The sequence below is a fragment of the Fusarium venenatum genome (genome assembly GCF_020744135.1).
Source record: "Fusarium venenatum strain MPI-CAGE-CH-0201 chromosome Unknown EDB82scaffold_1, whole genome shotgun sequence".
Classification (NCBI taxonomy): Eukaryota; Fungi; Ascomycota; class Sordariomycetes; order Hypocreales; family Nectriaceae; genus Fusarium; species Fusarium venenatum.
In genome coordinates, this window is record NW_027072129.1 from 3076818 (window position 1) to 3090712 (window position 13895).

The window sequence follows — 13895 nt, forward strand, 5'->3', positions numbered from 1 at the left end:
TTGTGCATCGAAAGCATCAAGCCGAAAAGCACTATCCTTGGCGAGGATCACTGGGGTAGCGATGTGTTGCACAGTCTAGGGTCTTTCTCGCACTTATGCATCTGCTGTCAAGCAATAGAGCGCTTACAGTGTCAATACGACCTGGCCAATCATGCCCTCTACAACTTACACCTCGCAAGTTCAAGCGCGTCCGCGATAATTCCCATACTCTCTCTCTCTTTCTCTTTCTCTCTCTTTACGTGTTTCGGAATCTTCTCTTGCGTGTTCCCAATGAAAATGTTTCTTGTTTCGTGCGTGGCAATCGTGGGATCGGATGGGTCCTATGCCGGGGAGCCCAAGCTAACCATGCTCCGGCTGCAGCTCGAGTTCCAACTCAGCCGCCCATCACCAACCATTGCGTGCCTTGGTTCATTGACAACATAAGAAGACGGCCTCTCCCTGGGTCTCTTGTCTGTCTTTTCTTCTTCATTATCATCATCAGCCTGTCTTTTACCAATCATCCCCGTCTCCTCTCCTCCCTATTTGCATTTGTTATTGTTGTTTGTGATCTGGCATCACTCACTCCCATCAACCCGTAATCATCAGAACAAAAAGGCTTCACAGCTATATTCCTAACGCAAAGTCTTGCCGGTTTGAGACCTTGCTCTAACGAAACTCATCTTTTCTGTTTCATCATCGATCCCACGGAGCTGGTCTCCCTGGCCCCTGTCGATATACCAATAGACATACAAAACTAATACAACCAACATCATGTCTTCGTGAGTCAACAATATACCAATACTATCATGTTATACAATGTCTCTAACATCATCCCAAGTCTATCAGTCGACATGCCTTTTGACTTCACATTCCCCTCGGCCTCTATTGAGCGCCCAAGTCCCCCTCCTGCCATGTCATCACTGCCCTTTGACCAAGCTTTCCTCGACATGGCATATGCTTCAGCCTCGGCCTCTGCTGCTGGACATGTCTCTGGCCACTCTCGCTCATCATCAAAGGCCTCAGTCTACTCCAATGTATCCGTCGACTCGGACCATGGCTCTCTCTGCTCTCGTCTGACAACGCCTCCTCGAGCTTCTCCTGCTGTTCGTCAGCATGGTCCTCTTTTGCTCCCCAAGATCCGCTCTCAGGACCAGGATATCGATGCCACTCCTACTCCCACCCCCTGTGGTCACTACCGCATGATGACCCCTCCTGCTCCCAACCCTTCTCGGCACTCGCGTAGCTACACAAACCCAGAGTCTCTCAGCATCAACTTTGACACTCCTGGCTCTATCGCCTCTGTCAACACATCTTTCTCTAGTCAGCCTGACGACTCTCTGTCTGCATCTCTACTTGCATCTCCTGCCAATTTTGCCACTCACATCTCTGGCTCTCCCCACTCACGTCGTGCTTCCAGTCTTGATGCCACCGCAATCGACCGCTATGGTTACCCAACCTACCGTCAGATGCCCTCGTTCGCCTCTGTGGTCCCCCAGCAGCAATCCGACTATGGCTTTGCTTCCTATAGCTACAGCCCTAGAGCCCAGTCCCCTTTAAGCCTCACTGCTACTCCGGATCCCACTCCCAACACCAACATTTTGAGTTTTCTCACCGCAACAAACCCCGCTGCTTCGCTTGTCCGCCACATCTCATTCCCCATGCGAGATGCCGCCACTAAGCACTTCTGGTGGGATGTTCGCAACATTCGCTCTTGGTCATCCTTCAACGCTTCTGCCATTCTCTCTCTCCCTGGTGCCTTGGCCCTTCTTACCAACCCTGTTCCCGCGCCTCTGCTTTCTCAACCTACCTTTACTTCTCGTCACCCTGAGAACGAGGCTCAACTCCACTCCATCTATGCTTCATACTACCTACCCAAGCTGAACTCAGCCCTAGCCATATCTTCTACTCGTCCCCTGCACCTTTCGGTGCCTCCTAAGACTAATGGCATGAACGATCTTCTCTTCGTTGCCAACGCCTCTGGGGAATCTACCACTGCGGCTGCTATGTTTGGTGGCAAGCCCACTGCCCGTGTCGTCGGTCTGGTTCGCAGCTTCGATCGTTTCAACACTGGTATGCGTGTTGAGGGCAACATCAAGCGTGTCGAGTACCTCCGCGGCCTCTCAGCTATCCATCATGCTATGCGCGAGCATGGGTGCCGCTACGGCTTCATCCTTACAGAGATTGAGCTCGTCCTTGTTCGAAACGGCACTGCAAACACCCCCTTCTTCGGAGATCTTGAAGTTACCTCTGTTCAACTTGCCGCTTCTGCTCCCGAATGTGGCGCCTCAACTCTGCCCCAGGAAACTCCTCTCACAGCATGCCTCGCTCTCTGGGGTCTGTGCCAGCTTGCTTCTGACGATACTCCTGTCGGACACGCCCACTGGCGAGCTGAAATTGGCGCACCGGCCGAAGGAACCCGTCGCAAGGCCCATTCTCGAGACTCGTGGATGCCTCAGCCCCAGCTGGCTGAGAAGCGCGAGGCCAAGCGAAGCCGTGGATGGGTATGGCCCGAGGATGCAATTGGTCGTAAGGAGCTTGGAAAGAGGGGAGTTCGTTATGGTGGTGTCTAAGGGCCTGGTGCCTTTTAGCAACATGATAATGATTATGATCACGCGAGATGAATGGATGATTGAAAAGAAAAGACATGATGATAATGAGAAAACAACATTTTTGGGTTCGTAATTCGTCTAGTATTTAATAAACAAAAACACGTCAAAATGATTAAACATCAGTGCACATCCGTAACCACAGGCTACCCTAATTGTAGGAACAATTATGAGAAATTGCATTAAGTTGTACATGATTACCCCATTGCGAGCAATCCTTCACTTCGACACAGCAGCAAAAGATCATACATTCCACTAACTTCTCGGATGTATTGGAGGTATATGCAAAACCACGATGAAGCTACATAAATCATCTCTCAGCTGTGTTTGGCCAAAAAGCAGGCGTTAAGCTTTTCTATTCGTGGTTTGATCATGCATATATACTAACCTACAAGAACAATTTTTAACAACTTCAAAAGCCGTCATCGTATAGGGGTCAGTACATCAGTTTGTGGCTCTTCGAAGCACTGAAAACGCAAGTTCGAGTCTTGCTGACGGCAAAACAATAATTCAATTATTATTCTTTTGTCTTTTTTGGGGATTCTCCTTTGTGCAGGGTTTAGTTGCCCCTCCAACCCCACTATGAGTGACAATTATGTGGAGAGGTCAATTGAAATTGAAATGTGTTGCTATACACATGTTTTGATTCGTTTCTTTTGCGTACCGTCGTCTATGTAGATACTCAATATAATAGACGATGTACTATAGAAGACGAATAACCATTGTGCATTATCTACCATACAAAATGTTGATCGACTTGATTAGGCAATATTGAAATACTGGTTTCTGTCCATAGGGTAGGTTCATCTGGTTGCAGCGCTTGGCCTTGTAACCTATAAGGCTCAGAGATTACAACATAATAGAGTTGGATGAACGCAAGTGCCCCAGCATTCATTTATCGAAGCGCAACAGTTGCGAATGTATGAATGAGGCCAGTGACTGAGATGATAGCTTCACTGTAGTAATGGTTCCTTTCCATCGTGAAAGGCACTGAGGCAGAACAAGGTGCAATATGACACAGAACATCTAGAATTTTACACGAGCACGAGATAAACTAAATAATCTTCATCACATCATTGCATTTAACTTTTTTTCTATAGAATTAAATACCGCAGGTGATGTTGTAGGCTTAGCCCTTGGCAGCACCAGCCTTAAAGTGGACAATATCGCCGTCCTCCATGACGTACTCCTTACCCTTGGTCATGATCTTGCCCTTGGCCTTGACCTCAGACTCATCACCGAGTTCCTTGAGGGTGTTGTAGTTGAAGACGAGAGCCTGGATGAAGGTCTTCTCGAAATCGTTGTGAATGACACCGGCGGCCTGAGGCGCCTTGGTGCCATTGCGGATGGTCCACTGTCGGACCTCATCAGGTCCAACTGTGAAGAAGCTGCCAAGCTGCAGGGTCTTTCGCATCTGAAGAATGACCTTGGGCAGAACAGAGTCGGCACCGGCATTCTTCTGCTCCTCCTTAGCCTCAGCCTCGGTCTCGCACAAAGTGAGACGAGACTCGTAAGAAACGGAGACAGGAATGAGAGGGTCGCCCTTGGCATTCTCGTTGATCCACTCGACAATCTTGGGAAGATGCTTGTTCTTCTTGCGGATGAAGTCCTTTTCAGACAAGTTGACAAGGTAGACAACGGGCTTGGCAGTCAGAAGGAAGAGAGGGTTAATGACCTCAATCTAAATGAGCGAGTCAGCAAAGGCTCGATCAAAGCGTCTCAAACATGAATGAATGAAAGGGATTGCAATCAGAGTAAAGTTTATCTCACTATGCCTCTAAGCGTTAAATAGTTGAGGCATTCGACGAGCTGGGTTAGATCAGGCCTTCTGGCCTTTTGTCATCAGGAAAGCAGGATGTGGTAAAAGCAAAGCGAAAAAAAGTTTTTCTTACCTCCTTGGGGCCCCAGGTGCCCTTGCGGACATCCTTGCCATCGTTGAGCCAGGCTAGAACCTTCTCAAGCGTGGCTTGATCTTGCACAGCCTTCTTCTGCTCCAGACTCTGACCACCCATACGGGTCTTCTTCTTCTGGTTCTCGAGAGCCTTTTCAGTAAACTCGATATCCTTGAGTCGGAGCTCCTCGCTGATGATGTCAAGATCACGGGTGGGGTTCACGTCACCCTCAATGTGAATGATCTCGGCATCGTCGAAGCAACGAACAACCTGGAAGATGGCATCAACAGCGCGAATGTGGGACAGGAAAGAGTTTCCAAGACCAGCACCAGTGGATGAACCGCGAGTCAGACCGGCGATATCATAGACGGTCAAGTTGGCGGGAACAACTGACTTGGGCTTGTACTTCTCGACGAGCCAGTCGAACCGGTCATCGGGAACGACGACACGAGCTTCCTCAGGGTCGATAGTGGCATAGGGGAAGTTCTTGATGCTGTCAGCACCCCGATACTAAAGACGGCGGATGGCGAGGGGGCTTCATACAGCTGGGTTACCGAGGTTAGACTTGGTAATGGCCTGGAAGAGGGTAGATTTGCCGACGTTTGCTAGACCGACCTAGAGGTTCGGTTAGTACATGGCTTGTATGTCATGGCTTAACCCCAAGGATAGCCTGTGAGGTAGTGACGCACAATACCACTTTTCAAGTTGTTTCCAGGCCTGCCCAGGGGGATCTTCTCCTCAACGACTTGCTTCTTGGGAGGCATCTTTCTTGACTTGGCGTAGTTACGATGTTGAACAAAGAAAACTAGACCGGAACGCGTGAATGGAACGTTTCCAAGAGCTGCAGAGCTGGCTGCGCGGGGTGCAAGAGGAAAGGAAGAAGCGAAGAAGAGAGATGATCTGAAGGACTTCGTGTTGAAGTATTTAGGTTGGCAGCTAGCCAACCTCGGACGGCTTCGAGAGCAAGAGCGGCGACGAAGGAAAGGGAAGAGAAAAAGGTTTGAGGAAGAGAGAAAAGATTTCACTTTTTATTTTGCGACGGAGCTTGGGAAAATGAGATGAGAATTTGTTCGTGACCCCACCTTGCTGGGTTTAGAGAGGTTGGGCCGTGCCAAGAATTCGGTTCTTCGGTAAAGGTGTTAATCCGAAGAAATTATGACAATAACGTCATTGGCTGACGAAAACAGCTTGGCAGGCAGGTACAGTTCACTGACTGTGACCCGTGCGCGTGCAGCAAGACCCTGGATCCAGTGGACAGGCACAGCATGTTTTAGTATGGATGTGTCGGAATGTCACAGAACAAACGCTGTCGTTTTAGGCGTCCGTCTTTGGAAATATCTGACCCCAGAAGATTTTTGGCCGGCTTCTGATCTCACAGGAACAGTCTGAACGCGGCCCGAACTCTCCGCCTCCTTCTCTTTCATTGTTATTGCGTTTCCCTTAGCTTTTGTTCTATTCATCAACCTTCCAAGTTAGACAACACCATCACTTCTTTGTTCATCAAAAACGTTTGCTGTGACAAGGCGCTTGCCTGCAATACCTGAGACTTACCTGAAATAGCGCCTACCTATATATCAGCATAGCCCGGTCGTTCGCCTACCAGCCCCGCTCAACTCATCAGCTGCGAACCTCAAGCTTCGAGCCACTTTCGACGTCCCCGAAAATTATTGTCGCAGTCAGAATGCCTCGTCCCAAGAAGAGCTCTTCGGTGAGTAGATCTCACCGTTCGACATTATCTTTATCCAAGACCGAAATCACCATTCACGTTTATGATCTATTGCCGGTAGGTAGACGTCACCTACTCCTTCTTGTTAACCTCAATGATCAAGATGCTGATACGCGCGGCATTGACAGCCCGGCCGATTGTCGTCAGTATTGTGGACAGTAGGCGCTTCACTTCTCCATTCAGGCGTCGTCATCAACGGGAAGGAATACGCATATGGTGGACATGACAAGCGGGGCCTCACTGGTGTGTACTGGACAAAACCAAAGACCGAACCGCCTGGAGGCACATTCCGATGCGAGATCCTCCACGGATTCACCCTTGCAACCGAGCAAGAGATTGAAGCAACTCTCCGGACTGCTTCTGACGAGTTTCTCGGCACGTCGTACAACCTTCTTACAAAGAATTGCAACCATTTCACCTCATATCTGTGCAAGCGGCTTACGGGACAATCCGGTCCAGGGTGGTTGAATCGTGCTGCTAGTATCGGCGTCGCATTGCCTTGTGTCGTCCCTCGAGACTGGATCGAGCCACCCGAATATGACACGAGCGAAGGCGCACTGCTAGATGATTATGACAATTCGAATGAGACCACGGGCATGCTAAAATCAACAAATCCCCATTTATTAACGGATAGTAACGATGACAGTGGGGATGACGGTTGGAATTCCGAAGATGAGAGGAGACGCGGTGGTAGTGGAAAGGGCAAACAAGCGCTCCGCGACACTGCCGGACGCCGCCTACCTCCAGCTGAGAGGGCACTGCGATGATCGAGTATAAATCAGGCTGCATGCTTTTCAATCGGAGTTTGGAGTTTCGAGGCACTTTGTTTATGGGTTAGCACGATACCAATGGTTTGGTAGTTCGGGAGCAGATCGTTCTTTTGGGACTTGCAGACCTAAGCAAGCTGGTTTTGTTCATTTGTATAGTACATGTCGTACAAAGTATAGTACATTCACTTTTATGGCCTGCGCGGCGAAGTGATAGTCTGGCGTGAACATATTCCGAAAAGTGTCCAAATTCCAACGCACACCCCAGGCCATCTGGCTTACAGACGTCTGGGCTTCTCACTCCTGGTACCTCCGAACTTGATCCTTGTCGAATCGGCAACACGCACAATCTTGTCTCGTAGGACCTTGCCCTCGGGGCTCATCAAGACCTTGAGAGCAGCCTCTCGTCCCTGACCGAAACCTCGCAGCACAACTTCCAACCGATTCATCTTTACGGGCCATCCGGTGTGGATCAATCGCTCCAGGACGTACTTGGTAAGGGAGTAGGCGGAATCGAAGGTACCACGGCGGGACTTGCGGAATCCAATATTGCCAGCCGATAGGGAAATTATAGGCTCGCGATTGGGTTTGGTGCAGGTAATGTGAGTGTTGTGTTTGTGAGAGTAGATGTGAAAGTGGTAGGGTTCGAGATCGTCCTCTTTGGCCTGGGCCTTGCGATGGGATCTTTTGCCCAAGGCACTCGTATCGATGTTGGTCTTGTCAAGAGTCTTGAATACAAGGCTTTGAGAGAGATTGGCCATGGCACTGTTGCTGGGTGTAGACTGGGCCTGAGCCGTATCTTGTGGACCGTAGATGCTCTCTAGGATTGAGGCTGTACTGGGTCGGCTCTTGGGCTTATCATCGCGGAGGGGAGTCGTTTGTGAGATTGATCGGACGGTCTGGACCGTAACTCGGGTAGTTTGGAAAAGAGACTTCGCTGCGAAGCGACTCGATAATGAGCGACTCATCTTGTGCGCATTGCCTGTCGTGGACTTGGAATTGGACTGGGTTGAATCAAATGACCTGCCTGGTTAATTTTTACTCGTGGTCGGTAGCTCCCCCATGCACCGGGACCCGATTGAAATTTCTACCGAGGCTTTGCCGTCTCGGCGCTCATGTTCCTTGACTTTCCGCCCCCGGACCGAGATCGCAAACCAAAATTTCCTCGGGGAATTCCACCACCTTCCACCGTCCATATTCTATATCCACGCTCCGTTCTTCTTTGGAGGGTTTCTTATCTGCATCTACTTGTGTTGTTGCAATAATGAACTCCCTCGCAAGAAAGACGGCCTCCTCGGAGCTTGCCTTGTCACGGGCTTCTGCTCATGTCTCATCCGCTGGTAGATCACCCGCATATTGCAGATTAGCATCTCAGCTCTCTCAGAATGCCTCACGCAACAGTGCCACGCAACAATGCCAAATGCTTCCCGGGTCCATTCGATCTCCCTTGAGGTCTTCTTTCGTGCCCGCCGAGCTTCGCTGCACCCCTACTTATACAGCACAGTCCCGCCTCTTCCACCTCTCCAGCCGTTTACACCAAGAGAAGCCTCAATCTGAGCAGAAGGCCTCGCCTTCTCCCCCTGCCGACGCAAAAGAACAGAAGCCAACAGGCGCCAAGTCCGAGGCCAAGTCTGAGGAGCCTGAGGCGGAGCAGTCTAAGAAGACGGATGAGGGTGAGAATGGTGAAAAGGAAGGAAAGGGAAAGGAAGACGGTGAGGGTGAGGGTGAGGGCAAGGACAAGAAGAAGGAAGATGCCCCTCCCCCACCTCCACATGGTGACAAAACACCTTGGCAGGTCTTCATGGAGACTATGAACACCGAATTCCAAAAGTCCCAGGAGTGGAACGAGTCAACGAAACAAATTGCGGCCTCCGCAAACCAATTTGCGGAGAGCGAGGGTGTGCGACGTGCTCGTGAAGCCTATGAGAAGTCTACAGGTGCTGTGTCCTCGACCCTCGGAAAGGGCGCCAAGGCAACTGCGGGTGCCATTGGCAAGGGTGCCTCTTGGACTTGGGATACTTCAGTTGTCAAAGGTGTTCGAAAGGCCGCCAACGTCACTGGAGATGCTGTGGACAAGGCCACTCAGCCTATCCGAAATACAGAGGCTTACAAGAACGTCAAGGATGTTATTGATGACGGCAGCTCTTCCCGGTATGGTGGTTGGGTTGAAAAAGAGGAGCGACGGAAACGCCGAGAGGCTCTCGACAAACAGCGGGGTTACAAGGCTCCTGAAGCCATGGAAGAGGACATCAAGTGAGTATCTTTTGTCTTGATTGTTGGAACTGCCCTAACAAAAAAGCAGCGCTGGTACTAGCGTAACCGTTCACAAAGATGCTGCTTGGAAGGAGGCCTGGAGAGATTTCCGCGACCAGAACAAGTACGTCCAGGGACTTTTCAGCTTAAGGGGCAAGTATGACGAGTCTGAGAACCCTCTGGTGTCGACCGCTCGAAGCATCACCGACCGCATTGGAGGTTTCTTTGCCGAGAATGAGACTGCCATGGTTATCAAGAAGTTCCGATCTATGGACCCCAGCTTCCAGACGGAGCCTTTCCTTCAGGAACTTCGCGAGTACATCCTTCCCGAAGTGCTTGATGCCTATGTCAAGGGTGAGACCGAGACACTCAAGCTGTGGCTTTCCGCTGCTCAGTACTCCGTGTACGAAGCTTTGACCAAGCAGTACCTCCAGGCTGGTATGAAATCTGATGGAAAGATTCTGGATATCCGAAACGTCGACATTCTGCGAGCGCGCATGCTCGACCCTGGCGAGGTTCCTGTCTTTATCGTCACCTGCCGCACGCAAGAAGTCCACGTCTACCGTAACGCCAAGACAAACGAGCTTGCCGCTGGTATGGAGGACAAAGTCCAACTCGTCACTTACGCAATTGGTATCACACGAGTACCTGAAGACGTCAACAACCCTGAGACACGGGGCTGGCGTCTGATTGAAATGCAGAAGAGTGGACGAGACTGGTACTAAAAAGCACGATCATTTCAATGCGGCGTCAGGGGTTGGGATCTGCATTTGTTGGATACTTGCAAGATGAGAGGAATGGCGAACAAAGGAGCATCGCCTAATGTGTTTTAATAACTGTACAATATGTTCCATCATGTGAAAATACCAGGGCGGGCTCTCGACACGAAACCAACACCAATACCACACAACACATCAACACAAAACATGCATTTCTGGGAGAATGGATCTGGGGCTGATTATCAGCAAAACAAAATGACTACCACGCCGCTCTGCTTGCCTCTGAAGGAGGCTTTTGTATGTATGATTACTGAGGAGAATAGGGCTATTGGGCTCGGCATTATCAGCGGCGGGAGGAGCATGGACTATAGACAGGTTCAAAAGTTGCCTTTACATTAGAGGCCATTCCAATCTATTATAGCGTGTAGGCGCATCGCCTCAAAGTACTCTTGTGTCTGTACCGAGTAAAATGAACTGTCCAGTCCTGAGAAAGAGAACGATCTACAGCTGTCCTTGATCTCTCTTTTCTCTCAGAATACTTCTGGCCGCCATCAACTCCTTCCCTAGCAGATTCTCGCCCCATGAACCCCTCGCAGCCTCTGCGTCGGCGGCTTTAAACCCAATACCCCAAATAGGATCAAACGGACTCGCCTCGACAAGTTCTCTGTCACCCGTACATAGCAATGTATCGAGTAATGATCCCTCGAGAGGCTTACCACTGGGTGAGCCCTTTCTGCACTCCTTTTCTGAAATAGCACGAGTGAATTTGAGAATGTTGCCGTGTCGTACAATGTCACGGCGATGTTCGAGCCATGTTGCTTCGTCGAAGTTTTTGACCTTGCGTCCAAGGGATTTTACTTTGCGAGGTGTTGCTGCTCTGAGCACCTCGATGGCTGTATCTTCGTCTTTAAAAAGCTTGGCCTTTTGGAACATCATGTAGCTTAACACGGTTAGTTCCCATCTACAGTCGCACTCGAAACACTTACTGTTCAGCGGTCTTGTACATTATCCTTTCATCTTTGTCATCGCAAAAAGGACAGTAATACCACTGTGAAAGATATCCAACTTCTGGATCAGACTCCTTCCAGAAGTAGACCGGACCGGGGTCGGAAGAGGATGCCATTTTTTGTGAACTTGAAATGTACCTTGGCCTTGTGTGGCGTCTCAAGCTTCTATCACGTCTTGTTCTTGTATGATGTCTTGCCCTGGTATTGTATCGTGGTCGAGTTACTGATTAACTGCGGAACAAAAAAAATGTCGATACTCAAAGGATGCTGAGACATGTTATATATTTACATGTAGGTGATCAATTATACCGGGGTTGAGGATGACTCTTCGCCGTTGAGTCACGGGGTAGCCGAGATATTAGGTTGTTGCAGATGAATGAATAAAGTTTGAGAAGGAAGTAGAGAATAGGTATGGAGTGTTTGTGAGGTCGCACCTCCTTCCTTTGGGTAACCCATTTCTTTGCCTTCATATAAGTGTGCGTTGCCTGGTAGGTACTAAGGTATATTTCATTTTCTTGATCCGTCAACTTTCGCCCAGACCTTCTCAGTTTCTTCAAGGCTCTCAATAAAAGTTAATATATCTGCGAATTAAACTTTTAATAAATCTTTTAAGTAAAGGTTCTCTCAAGACTAGGTTTTCTAGTATACGCATGACTTATACGGTAGCTGCTTGAACTCTATGATGCTGGTCATAAAAAAAGCTTCTGTCGGGCCGTAGCAACTTCTTCCTCTTCCAACCTCGATCAACTACCAAATTCATCTTCAAAGAAATCTACTTGTCACCCATCAACCGGTAGTAGGTAGGTACATAGGTGCCACCGCCTTGACTTACACAATGATGGTAAATAACGGCCAAAACGTACCTCCCATTGCACACTACAATATGAAAAACCTGAGTTGATTGCTCCAAACCAGGACCCATCAGCATAAACGTCGATCAAGTGCTCTGTAGTAACTGCGAACTTTGAGGTTGTTCTGTAAACAAAGACGTCTTTTGTGTTAAACCGTGGACGTCTATTTATCTGCATCTGGAACTTGATATTCAGCTGTGCCAGATAGGGATCAGATTACTCGATATGGTGCAACATAAAGATACCAGTGAGGCTTTAAACTGAGTAAATCTATTGACGGATCATCTGGAAGCGTGGTATTCTCTTTGGGATAACTGCGTATATGTTCAGCGCGGGAATCATAAACTATCTTTTGCACCTCAAAAATCAAGAAAACGGGGGCTTGGTGTAGGGGTATCACGTTCGCTTTGCATTGTTTCAAATGCTTGCGAAAGGCCGGGGGTTCAAATCCCTCAGCCTCCATTTCCTTTTGCATTTTTGCTGCTTGTTTGTTTCGTTTCGTTTTCGTCGACCATAGTTGAGGAAAAGTCGGTCATAAAGAATGGCGGGTTAAATGTCACGGATAGGCTGCCTCATGCTGTGCTGTCAGTAACGTAGCATCATGCCATTAGCTGCCCCAGGAGATGCTTTAAGGGTTCCAACTAGTTAGAGTTCACTTACACAAGGTCGATGTTATTTCTGTCCCGAGTACAGAGCGCAGAGGTAAGGAATTGTCTCTATCCAAAAATCGAAGGGTTGGAAATATTATTACAAGACACGGCATTAAGCCCCAAGCTTCAGACAGAGATCTAGTAAGTACATCTCCCATGATCAACCTTGCTTGCCCAGTCTTTCTGAATAAAGGTTTGTGAAACCCGAAAAAAACATCGTTGTCGCTAAACGGCCTAGTTCTTAAGCTCCGAGGGTGCCTGTCATTTACCCATGTTTGGAACGTAATGTTATTAGAGCTGCCAACTGCCGTTCTTCAGCATAGGGTAGGCAATCAACATAGCTCAACCATGTATTCTCTTGTTATATTAACAAGGACAGAATCAAGTAATGCGTCAAGTTTACCTCCGTTGAAACATAACGATAGCATAGTACATACTATACATAGTAATTGGCAGGCAGTAACAAATCAAACAAGGTTTAAGCGGGAACCTGAGCGGCTACTCCCTAACTCCCGAGACAACACGAAGCTGAGACAGCGCTCGGAACATAAAGTGGGGGAGGAAGCTCAAAGAACCACCGGAAGCTCGGAATCCATCAATCGAACACTTTCTTACTGGGCCTCGCTCGCTTTCGATAATCCCCAACCAACCAACACCTTTAAATTACCATCACAGAAGTAACTCGTCATTGTAGTTTCTGTACCAGATACCGAACTTCTTTGCAACCTCTCTCTAGACATAGTAGAATACTATCTGTCAAAACCATGGATCACGTCGACAGTCACTTGGCTCACCAAGCCAGCCAAGAAACGTGCGCTGTTCATCAATCCGTCTCTAGATATACTCACTAACTCTCTCAGCGCATCATTCTTCACCCCTCTCAATTTCGTCCTAATCTGCGCCGTCCTCTACACAACACACGCCCTCATGCGCTCCTCGCCACCACCCTCGCTCCCCCGCGACACCCCATCAACCGTGTTTCGAACATACACTCCTCACACACTTCTCCCTTTCAATGGTGAGGAGGGCCGCCCTGTCTATCTCGCTGTTCGCGGGCGTGTTTTCGATGTCTCACCTGGCCGTAACTTCTATGGTCCTGGTGGCCCGTACAGCAACTTTGCTGGTAGGGATGCGAGCCGAGGTCTTGCGTGCGGCAGCTTCGACGAAGATATGCTGACCAAGGATCTTGATGCTCCGCTCGATAAGCTCGAGGGATTGGATGCGGAGCAGATGGATGCGCTGCAGGGCTGGGAGGAGAGGTTTTTGGAGAAGTACACTGTTGTTGGAAAGCTGGTTTCTGTGCAAGACTACGAGGCGCAGAAGGCTTGAGTGATGAAAGGACGCAATCACGAAGAGACTAGGTTCTGAGACACAGGCTTACTGCGACAAGAATATCCGCTCTATGAGTTTTCTATGATGGGACATATCAGGGCACATATGTGACT

General features: G+C 49.1%; 7 protein-coding genes and 2 non-coding genes across 9 annotated transcripts; 6 read left to right on the top strand and 3 right to left on the bottom strand.

Annotated features, from left to right (window-relative positions):
• Window positions 1-750: 750 nt before the first annotated feature.
• On the top strand, window positions 751-2549 carry EDB82DRAFT_470530 (uncharacterized protein; the record flags this gene model as incomplete). Its single annotated transcript, XM_025731397.2, has 2 exons — window positions 751-758; window positions 818-2549. 2 exons carry the CDS (start codon window positions 751-753, stop codon window positions 2547-2549), a joined length of 1740 nt encoding a protein of 579 aa, XP_025590426.2.
• Window positions 2550-3003: 454 nt separating this feature from the next.
• On the top strand, window positions 3004-3085 carry EDB82DRAFT_t13. Its single transcript has one exon. It is a non-coding gene; the product is annotated as a tRNA-His (tRNA).
• A 562-nt stretch (window positions 3086-3647) lies between these two features.
• On the bottom strand, window positions 3648-5537 carry EDB82DRAFT_484955 (P-loop containing nucleoside triphosphate hydrolase protein). The gene is made up of 4 exons (XM_025731396.2): window positions 5167-5537; window positions 5021-5092; window positions 4478-4963; window positions 3648-4266 (listed from the first exon to the last, which is right to left on the bottom strand). The coding sequence occupies exons 1-4, from the start codon at window positions 5239-5241 to the stop codon at window positions 3715-3717; spliced, it is 1185 nt and encodes a 394-aa protein (XP_025590425.2). The 5' UTR covers window positions 5242-5537; the 3' UTR covers window positions 3648-3714.
• Window positions 5538-5681: 144 nt separating this feature from the next.
• EDB82DRAFT_484958 (PPPDE putative peptidase domain-containing protein) lies at window positions 5682-7153 on the top strand. Its single transcript, XM_065608230.1, has 2 exons — window positions 5682-6260; window positions 6332-7153. Exons 1-2 carry the CDS (start codon window positions 6159-6161, stop codon window positions 6968-6970), a joined length of 741 nt encoding a protein of 246 aa, XP_065465438.1. The 5' UTR covers window positions 5682-6158; the 3' UTR covers window positions 6971-7153.
• EDB82DRAFT_484962 (mitochondrial 37S ribosomal protein uS11m) lies at window positions 7154-8052 on the bottom strand. The gene has a single exon (XM_025731394.2). The coding sequence runs from the start codon at window positions 7936-7938 to the stop codon at window positions 7249-7251; it is 690 nt and encodes a 229-aa protein (XP_025590423.1). The 5' UTR covers window positions 7939-8052; the 3' UTR covers window positions 7154-7248.
• A 338-nt stretch (window positions 8053-8390) lies between these two features.
• On the top strand, window positions 8391-9948 carry EDB82DRAFT_421435 (uncharacterized protein; the record flags this gene model as incomplete). Its single annotated transcript, XM_025731393.1, has 2 exons — window positions 8391-9223; window positions 9273-9948. The coding sequence occupies 2 exons, from the start codon at window positions 8391-8393 to the stop codon at window positions 9946-9948; spliced, it is 1509 nt and encodes a 502-aa protein (XP_025590422.1).
• Window positions 9949-10195: 247 nt separating this feature from the next.
• Window positions 10196-11156, bottom strand: EDB82DRAFT_30491 (uncharacterized protein). Its single transcript, XM_025731392.2, has 2 exons — window positions 10929-11156; window positions 10196-10882 (listed from the first exon to the last, which is right to left on the bottom strand). Exons 1-2 carry the CDS (start codon window positions 11063-11065, stop codon window positions 10444-10446), a joined length of 576 nt encoding a protein of 191 aa, XP_025590421.1. The 5' UTR covers window positions 11066-11156; the 3' UTR covers window positions 10196-10443.
• A 1020-nt stretch (window positions 11157-12176) lies between these two features.
• On the top strand, window positions 12177-12262 carry EDB82DRAFT_t14. The gene has a single exon. It is a non-coding gene; the product is annotated as a tRNA-Ala (tRNA).
• Window positions 12263-12998: 736 nt separating this feature from the next.
• On the top strand, window positions 12999-13779 carry EDB82DRAFT_455961 (cytochrome b5-like heme/steroid binding domain-containing protein; the record flags this gene model as incomplete). The annotated part of the gene is made up of 2 exons (XM_025731391.2): window positions 12999-13261; window positions 13311-13779. The coding sequence occupies exons 1-2, from the start codon at window positions 13215-13217 to the stop codon at window positions 13777-13779; spliced, it is 516 nt and encodes a 171-aa protein (XP_025590420.1). The 5' UTR covers window positions 12999-13214.
• Between the last annotated feature and the right edge of the window lie 116 nt (window positions 13780-13895).

Coding starts and splice junctions, on each gene's coding strand:
- EDB82DRAFT_484962 (XM_025731394.2), bottom strand. CDS start 7,938: ATGAGTCGCTCATTATCGAGTCGCTTCGCAGCGAAGTCTCTTTTCCAA.
- EDB82DRAFT_30491 (XM_025731392.2), bottom strand. CDS start 11,065: ATGGCATCCTCTTCCGACCCCGGTCCGGTCTACTTCTGGAAGGAGTCT. Junction 10,883..10,928: donor ATGTACAAGACCGCTGAACA/GTAAGTGTTTCG, acceptor AACCGTGTTAAG/CTACATGATGTTCCAAAAGG.
- EDB82DRAFT_484958 (XM_065608230.1), top strand. CDS start 6,159: ATGCCTCGTCCCAAGAAGAGCTCTTCGGTGAGTAGATCTCACCGTTCG. Junction 6,261..6,331: donor ACGTTTATGATCTATTGCCG/GTAGGTAGACGT, acceptor CGGCATTGACAG/CCCGGCCGATTGTCGTCAGT.
- EDB82DRAFT_484955 (XM_025731396.2), bottom strand. CDS start 5,241: ATGCCTCCCAAGAAGCAAGTCGTTGAGGAGAAGATCCCCCTGGGCAGG. Junction 4,964..5,020: donor CTAACCTCGGTAACCCAGCT/GTATGAAGCCCC, acceptor GACAGCATCAAG/AACTTCCCCTATGCCACTAT. Junction 4,267..4,477: donor GCACCTGGGGCCCCAAGGAG/GTAAGAAAAACT, acceptor TCGCTCATTTAG/ATTGAGGTCATTAACCCTCT.